The 8,020-nt window shown below is 46.9% G+C and overlaps 1 protein-coding gene across 3 annotated transcripts in view; it reads left to right on the top strand.

Annotated features, from left to right (window-relative positions):
• The window catches only part of LOC103383250 (uncharacterized), a 23,378-nt gene that overhangs the window by 8,345 nt on the left and 7,013 nt on the right, over nucleotides 1-8,020 (top strand). For all 3 annotated transcript variants that reach the window (XM_025058826.1, XM_025058827.1, XM_025058825.1), the window contains 30 exons: nucleotides 63-160; nucleotides 257-279; nucleotides 363-384; nucleotides 474-501; nucleotides 901-982; nucleotides 1,080-1,226; nucleotides 1,412-1,623; nucleotides 1,763-1,863; nucleotides 1,955-2,073; nucleotides 2,147-2,317; nucleotides 2,392-2,423; nucleotides 2,510-2,607; nucleotides 2,748-2,770; nucleotides 2,869-2,890; nucleotides 2,989-3,016; nucleotides 3,182-3,266; nucleotides 3,352-3,507; nucleotides 3,586-3,794; nucleotides 3,873-3,976; nucleotides 4,238-4,356; nucleotides 4,465-4,620; nucleotides 4,702-4,916; nucleotides 5,081-5,166; nucleotides 5,251-5,387; nucleotides 5,471-5,596; nucleotides 5,664-5,854; nucleotides 6,066-6,154; nucleotides 6,265-6,392; nucleotides 6,469-6,596; nucleotides 7,353-7,357. In XM_025058826.1, the coding sequence (XP_024914594.1) occupies nucleotides 63-160; nucleotides 257-279; nucleotides 363-384; nucleotides 474-501; nucleotides 901-982; nucleotides 1,080-1,226; nucleotides 1,412-1,623; nucleotides 1,763-1,863; nucleotides 1,955-2,073; nucleotides 2,147-2,317; nucleotides 2,392-2,423; nucleotides 2,510-2,607; nucleotides 2,748-2,770; nucleotides 2,869-2,890; nucleotides 2,989-3,016; nucleotides 3,182-3,266; nucleotides 3,352-3,507; nucleotides 3,586-3,794; nucleotides 3,873-3,976; nucleotides 4,238-4,356; nucleotides 4,465-4,620; nucleotides 4,702-4,916; nucleotides 5,081-5,166; nucleotides 5,251-5,387; nucleotides 5,471-5,596; nucleotides 5,664-5,854; nucleotides 6,066-6,154; nucleotides 6,265-6,392; nucleotides 6,469-6,596; nucleotides 7,353-7,357 (3,140 nt within the window). The remainder of the gene's footprint in view (nucleotides 1-62; nucleotides 161-256; nucleotides 280-362; nucleotides 385-473; nucleotides 502-900; nucleotides 983-1,079; nucleotides 1,227-1,411; nucleotides 1,624-1,762; nucleotides 1,864-1,954; nucleotides 2,074-2,146; nucleotides 2,318-2,391; nucleotides 2,424-2,509; nucleotides 2,608-2,747; nucleotides 2,771-2,868; nucleotides 2,891-2,988; nucleotides 3,017-3,181; nucleotides 3,267-3,351; nucleotides 3,508-3,585; nucleotides 3,795-3,872; nucleotides 3,977-4,237; nucleotides 4,357-4,464; nucleotides 4,621-4,701; nucleotides 4,917-5,080; nucleotides 5,167-5,250; nucleotides 5,388-5,470; nucleotides 5,597-5,663; nucleotides 5,855-6,065; nucleotides 6,155-6,264; nucleotides 6,393-6,468; nucleotides 6,597-7,352; nucleotides 7,358-8,020) is intronic.

Here is an 8,020-nt window from a genome sequence, read left to right as displayed (position 1 = left end):
TGTAGTACTGTAGTACTGAATGTAGTACTGTAGTACTGAATGTACTGCCATTTGTGCACCAGCATCCAGAGACTGTACACCGCTGTACCCTCCGTGCGTGTGAACGTGGAGCCGATCATCTGGTCGACCATGGACGAGCTGCTGACCGTCGCTCCAGTCGGTCAGTCTACAGTGTCTGTGACGTTGTACTGTCCCTGTGTTGTGTGTGTGTGAGGTTGAACGATGACTCATCAAGTCTGTGTTTGTCATCCAACAGGGTGCGTACCGAGGAACTTCACGGTGAGACTTCAGAGAATTTCCTCCGTTGATTTCATTTGTTTAAATCTGCGCTTCATTTATTTTGAAGTCTTTTTTGTTTACAGTGTCCAGAAATCCACTTCAACGGTAGGATTGACAGATATTTAAGACTGAATTATTCTGTTGATGTTTCCCCGTGTCTGATCTGATGCTTCGTTGTTTGTTTTTTTTATCAGCCACTGATATCTGCAGAGGGATTAACAGGTAAAAACGATTAAAACTAGCGTTGTTTTATTGTTGTGATATTATCGGCTAATGAAGTGTGCCCTAAAAATAGTTTTGGGGGAAAACTGGCTGTGTATGAAAGTGAAAGCCACTAGTTGGCAGCATTGCGGCTCATTTTATTAATTTGGTGATAGTAGGCAGAATGTTGGTGCCAGAAACTCACGGTGGTTTAAAATAAATAAATAAATATTACCAGGCACTCAACAGTATTTCAATTCCCCTGTAGGGGGCGCATTGGAGAAAATAATTGTGAAACTGCTTTAACTTAACCTCCTTCACCACCAGGCCACCACCGCCCCTCTATAAAGATCGATATCATAATCGGACGTCTCTTATTAAAACCATTCATATTAACGTGTGTTTCTCCTGTAATTCCAGCTCTGACCTGCAGGCTCAGTTGACACCATGGTCTGCTGATGTTCCATGTAATTTCACCTTGGAGGTGTATGCATGTGCAGAGGTGAGTCAGCGTCTCACCCAGCAGGGGGGGAGGAGAGGGGAGGAGAGGGGAGCTCTGTTTGTCTCAATCTCTAAGTTGGTCTTTCACACACACACAGCTGGAGAACTTCACAGCCAATCACCTGGCTTCTCTGCTACAATGTGACCTGCCCGGAGAGAGCAGTGATTCCAAAGTGCTGTGGAAGATGCTGCTCAGTAAACTGTCCCACGTGTTGGACCCAGCGCTGGACGTTCTGGCCGAGATGGTGAGTCGATGTCACTGCACAGAAGAACGTCCTCAAACTCAGTCACTGTTCAAATGAAATGTTGAGAATTTTAATGTAAAAAAAAAAAAAAAGTTCCATTTCAAAAACATGTTTCAATGGAAGAAAGGACTTTGAATGAGTTTTTTTATATTTCATTTGTGTGACATAACTGCCTCATTCCACAGCCTACGACCACAGTGGTCCCATCAGCGACCGTGGTTCTGGACGTGATCGCACAGATGAGACTGTCGATGTTGACGGATGAGCAGCTGATGAACAGCACCGCCATCGGTACCTGGTTCTCTGGACGTCTGAGCTTGTTCCTGCCGTCCGCGTCAGCCAGTTTTCTGGGCTGTTTGACTGACAGAAACTTCAGCTGTCAGTCGTACCAGCAGGTGTAAGTGACCAGAATTCATCTGCGATATGACAGAGAACTGAATTTCACCTCGACAGAAAGTTCTAGAATATTCTCTCACTTCCACAGAAAGTTCTAGAATATTCTCTCACTCTGGGTTTTTTTTCATCGTTGTATCCAGGCTGCAGATGTTCGTCCACAACTTTGAGCGAATGAGTCTGAAACAGAGGCGCGTGATGTTGAAGAACTTCCTGCTCCCCTTCCTGTCCAAACCTCAGTCAGGTCTGAGCTGGACCGACCAATCACAGAGCTGCTTTCACATCCGTTTCATCATTCAGTCAAAATATCTTCTGTTCATTTCATCAAACTCCAGGTCCAGGCTGCGTGAACGGATCCAATTCCAGTACAGAGTGGTTGATGAAGAACCTCGGCCCGTTCTCCACCATGTTGTCCCTGGGACAACTGCTGGGCCTCAACCCACACTTTGATCCTGTAAGAATCCAATAAAAAATAAAACCAAGTTCTATTTCATCTGTGGTTCTCACGTTATTCTCTTCTTCCTCAGATGGAGGCTCTGGCGCTCCTGACTCCGGCTCAGTGTGCTGAGATCCTGGCTCTTCCCGACCTTCCGGACCAGGAGTACGTCATCAATAAACTGTTTGATCACATGGCCCAGCCTCCACAGCACCACAAAATCCCAGAGTTCTTGTTCTACCTCCTGATGTTCCTCCCACAGGTGAGTGCTGACGTTGATTTAGCTCAGAATTATGGCGTGTTCAAAGTCCGACCGTGTGGTTTCCGTCTCCCCAGGTCGACCTTTCCTGCTCGTCGTTCAAAACTCTGTGAGTCCAGGTTTGATGACAGAATGAAAAGGTGTTCGTGACGTGTCGTGATCTTGACGTTGGTTCCGCTCGGTTTCTTTCTTCAGGTTTAACAGACTGGACCTGGCCACGGCAGACGTTCCACTGACTGTGGCTCTGAATATCTCCAACAGTAAAATCTTCATATTTGACCATGTTCCACCTGGTAGGTTACTGATACGACTAGAATTTAGATTTAGATATGATCATGATTAAATGTATTAATGTATAACAGATTCTTTGTTAATTTTTCTTTAAAGTTTTTTTAAATTAACCTGTTTTATTTTAAATATATTTTTGTTACAGGTTGTAGCATCTATGGTGGTAATGTAAGTACACATTCATTTAAAGTATTACTATAATTATATTTTTAATTTATTTTTTCACATCCTCTCATGTACGACACGTTTCACTCTTGTCTCCACAGTGCAGCATCACCTTGGTCAATGGTAGGTTTATTTATTCCTGTATAAAAGAATAGGTTTTTATTTTAATTTTTAATTTAATTTTTAATTTTACCCTAATTTTTTCGTTTGTTTTTTTGCAGAAACTGAAATATGTGATGGAGTAAACAGGTAAGAGTTTCTCTCGTCTCCTGCGAAACACTGAATTTACGATGAAAATCTAAGACCTTATTTTTGATTTTTAGATCTTTTTTTGTCCTCAGTGTGGCGCTGTCGTACTAATGTAAAAACGGGAAAAAAGTAATTTTATTTGTCTTTTTATATTTGAAACCACAGCACGGCGCTGCAGCTGAGCCTCACCACAGGGGGCAGTGGTGGACACCTGTGTGCCTTCCCCACAGAAGAGTTGGCCTGTGCCTCTGTGAGACAGCAGAGATGCCTGATCAACAAAGTGTCAACTTTTTAGTGGCTGTATCGATGTATCTGATGGCTCGTTCATCCCACAGGCGTCGGCGCTAACGGCGCTAACAGCCCAGCATCTGGCTGAGGTGATGATGTGCAACAGGTCGTCCAACTCCAGTGAATCCAGACCAGTTTGGAAGCTTCTCCTCTCCAAGGCCTCACCGGTGCTCAATGAAGCTCTGGATCTAATGGTCAACATGGTAAAAAAAAAAAAAGAGTCAAAGCGACTGTTCTTGTTGAACCGATTTACACGTCAAACACAAACAATTTCTTCTCAGACTCATCCCACAAATCCTGTTTCGTCATTGATTCTGGACACAATACGAGAACTACGATTGGACACCGTCAACTACACCAAACTGAACGACCCCGCCTTCATCCAGCTGTGGTTCAACGGACGACTCCGTCCGTTCTTGCCCGCCGCGTCCCCGGACTTCCTGTCCTGTCTCACCACCAGGGACCTGAACTGCAGCAGCTACCAGCACATGTGAGCAACGCGCTAACGCTAACTCCCTGAAAACTCAGTCACCAAGCTAACACCGAGGTGTATTCTCTTATTACCCAGGGTCCAGGCCATGGGTCACGTCCAGCCGTACATGACCCTCGGCACACAGATGCTGGTCTACACACACTTCATCAGGGTCTACCTGATGAAGAACACCACTGAAGGTAGGACGTCCTACGGACCATGAAGTCAAACATCAGAGAGAAAAAAAAGTCAAAGTGATTTTAGAGTCAAGAACCGGCCTCAAACCCCGGTCAGGAAAAACATGGCCGCCAACAGACAAACATGGTCTATTTTGTGAGGGTTTTCAAAGGACACGGCTAATTCGCAAACGAATCTTCAAGATTTTCCAAAAGTTCAGAAAAGTACCGCTGTTCCAGCACCAAAAGTTCTGAATCTGTGTTTGTTGTGTGTTCCGGCCTCAGACCCGGGCTGCAGCCTGTTTGTGCTGAACTCTGGTGATTGGCTGCAGATGAACATCGGACGTTTCTCCAAACTCGTCTCCTTAGAAGATCTCTTCAAACTCAACCCATCGTTCTCGCCGGTACTTTCCTGCCGCACCGATTCTCTGCAGTCTAAATGACGGGTGCCTGCACTTTTGTTTTAACATTTGGTGTCGTCTGTGTCGTCTGTGTCGTCTGTGTCGGTGTAGCTGGACGCTCTGCCCCTGATGACGGTCAAACAGCTGGCGGAGGTTTCGGCCACTCCTGGACAGCTACAGACAGCTGAACAGGTGGACATGGTGATGCAGCACGTCCCTGACCAACAACTCCCGGAGTTTTTTGACGACTTTTCACCCGCAATTCTGGTGAGTGTCAACACTTGAGTTCACACAGTCAGAACGACCATCATCTTCTGTCAATCATTTCTTTCCCTCCACTTCCTGCAGGGTCACGAGGAGGAGATTCCTCCTCCGCCGAGGGCGGCCATGCTGCAGGTCGTGTTTGACCGAGCAAACCTCTCCGATCATTCTGTCAGCGATACGGTCGTGTTGCTTTGGCTCCACAGCCGACTGCGCCCCCTGCTGGTGGGTCTCTCACCACTACACGTGGCACCGTTCTTCAAAATACTGTCAGGAAGGAACTGCAGCACGGAGCAGCAGGGGTGAGGTTTTAATTTCAGTTCTTTAATTCCTTGGAGAACTTAATGAAATCAAATACAAGAAAACTTAATGAGTGACAACGAGTGACGTGACGTCCGGATTCTCACTCTCAGTTTTTCAGAGAGTTCAAAACAAAACTTTGAATCTTTTCCTGTTTTTCTTCCAGAGTGCAGGAGTTACAGTCGACAATATCGTCCCTGAGTGAAGGGACAGTGGACGGAATCCACGAGCACATCATCCTGCTGCTCACAGGTAGAAACACTGAACAAAAACATATTTAGAATAATGTGATTAATTACAATCACTTCACTTCTGGAACTCGTTTTGTCAACACAGTTCCGGTTCCTCTGCGTTGCTACGGTGACAACTACAACGTCAGTGTCTACGACTTCATGGAGCAGCAGTTCATGGGATTCCAGTTCCCCAACCTGACCACCTTCCTGGGACTCATGCCTCAGGACAAAAGGCCTCAGGTTTGTGTCATGACACGTGTGTGTGAAGAGACTTGAAGAACGTGAAGGAGAACCTGAAGGAGAACCTTGATGTTCTCTTACAGCTGCTGAGCTCCATGCCTCCATCAGACCTGGAGAAACTTCTGCTCCGTCCTGGAGTCACTGACAACCAGGCCGAGCTGTGTGTCCTCTACCAGGACTACAGACACACACCCAGGTTCCTGGAGACTGTACGTACACACACACACACACACACACACACACACACACACACACTAACCTTGACGTCTGTCCCAGGTGTCTCTTCCTGCCGAGGTCAGACGACCCACGCTGCCTTGCGTCTGGCCCATGGCTCTGCAGAGCTCTGAGAGAGCTGAGGTCAACGCGTGGTTCACACAGCGGCTCCCGGACTACGTGGGGTACCTCAACAAAGACCTGATCGGCCCCAGCGTCACCTACAACTCCAGCTGTCTGGCCTTCCAGCAGATGTACGTACGCCGTTAGGATCAAGTCAAAGAAAAACAAACAAACACAGAAAAACATTTAAAGTAGTTCAGTTACTGTTGGTTCTGGGCTGGAGTCAGGAACTACCACCAGACTCTGGATTATTAGGTCATATCTTTGACAGTTTTATTTTTAATGAACCTCTTAATTGAATTTTTAATCCATCATTGTGACCGTCCACGATGTTTGCTGCAGTGTTTTACTTCTCGGTCCGTACAACTACACCACTGTGGACTTTGAAAGAGGAGACGTGTACGACAGCATCAGGACGTATCTGACCTCAGGTCAGTCTGCACCACTGCAGCTCCACATCACCAAAAAAACAAAACAAACACCATTCAGTGTTAATGAAATAAATCAATAAAACGACTTTAACCCTTTTTTCTGGCTGCAGCGACCGCGCCCAGGTGTTACGACGACACCAACCCCGACCTGAACTCTACGGCCTGGTTCTCTCAGTACATGGGCCCCTTCATTATCTTCCTGACGCTGGACGATCTTCTGTCTTTTGGTTCACCACAGGTACCGCGGTCATGTGACGTTGGTAAAAAGGTCGAGGCGATGAGTTCAAATCCCTCCGCCTTCTTCCTGTCTGCAGGTGCTGCAGGTGTTTACGGTAAACCCCCTGAACATCGCCCTGCTCAAACAATACCAACTGCCCCTGAACGTCACCAACTACTACACCGAGCTGGTTTATCTGCAGGACAGCAACTTCGATCCCTCACTGTGAGTTGAAAACCTGCGCCACATTTTAGCCTTCGTTAAAACGACAAACTCACAGCAGAGCGAACTGTCAGCAGAGGGCGACAGTGGACAGAGTGGAGTCCACGTTGGCTGCGTCTTAACATGCTCAAAATATCAGTACATGAGCCATGCAACATGAACCTCCTCCATAGGAGACATCACTGCATCATTTTATGTACTTGTTGTAAAGCAGTAACAGCAGCAGCAGCAGCAGTAACAGCAGTAACAGCAGTAACAGCAGCAAGGTGTCTCTTCCTGCCGAGGTCAGACGACCCACGCTGCCTTGCGTCTGGCCCATGGCTCTGCAGAGCTCTGAGAGAGCTGAGGTCAACGCGTGGTTCACACAGCGGCTCCCGGACTACGTGGGGTACCTCAACAAAGACCTGATCGGCCCCAGCGTCACCTACAACTCCAGCTGTCTGGCCTTCCAGCAGATGTACGTACGTTAGGATCAAGTCAAAGAAAAACAAACAAACACAGAAAAACATTTAAAGTAGTTCAGTTACTGTTGGTTCTGGGCTGGAGTCAGGAACTACCACCAGACTCTGGATTATTAGGTCATATCTTTGACAGTTTTATTTTTAATGAACCTCTTAATTGAATTTTTAATCCATCATTGTGACCGTCCACGATGTTTGCTGCAGTGTTTTACTTCTCGGTCCGTACAACTACACCACTGTGGACTTTGAAAGAGGAGACGTGTACGACAGCATCAGGACGTATCTGACCTCAGGTCAGTCTGCACCACTGCAGCTCCACATCACCAAAAAAACAAAACAAACACCATTCAGTGTTAATGAAATAAATCAATAAAACGACTTTAACCCTTTTTTCTGGCTGCAGCGACCGCGCCCAGGTGTTACGACGACACCAACCCCGACCTGAACTCTACGGCCTGGTTCTCTCAGTACATGGGCCCCTTCATTATCTTCCTGACGCTGGACGATCTTCTGTCTTTTGGTTCACCACAGGTACCGCGGTCATGTGACGTTATGAACTAACCACTGGTAAAAAGGTCGAGGCGATGAGTTCAAATCCCTCCGCCTTCTTCCTGTCTGCAGGTGCTGCAGGTGTTTACGGTAAACCCCCTGAACATCGCCCTGCTCAAACAATACCAACTGCCCCTGAACGTCACCAACTACTACACCGAGCTGGTTTATCTGCAGGACAGCAACTTCGATCCCTCACTGTGAGTTGAAAACCTGCGCCACATTTTAGCCTTCGTTAAAACGACAAACTCACAGCAGAGCGAACTGTCAGCAGAGGGCGACAGTGGACAGAGTGGAGTCCACGTTGGCTGCGTCTTAACATGCTCAAAATATCAGTACATGAGCCATGCAACATGAACCTCCTCCATAGGAGACATCACTGCTATGTACTTGTTGTAAAGCAGCAGCAGCAGCAGC

The sequence above is a fragment of the Cynoglossus semilaevis genome, chromosome 9, assembly GCF_000523025.1.
Source record: "Cynoglossus semilaevis isolate Cse_v1.0 chromosome 9, Cse_v1.0, whole genome shotgun sequence".
Taxonomy (NCBI): Eukaryota; Metazoa; Chordata; class Actinopteri; order Pleuronectiformes; family Cynoglossidae; genus Cynoglossus; species Cynoglossus semilaevis.
This window is presented reverse-complemented; position numbering and strand designations above follow the sequence as displayed.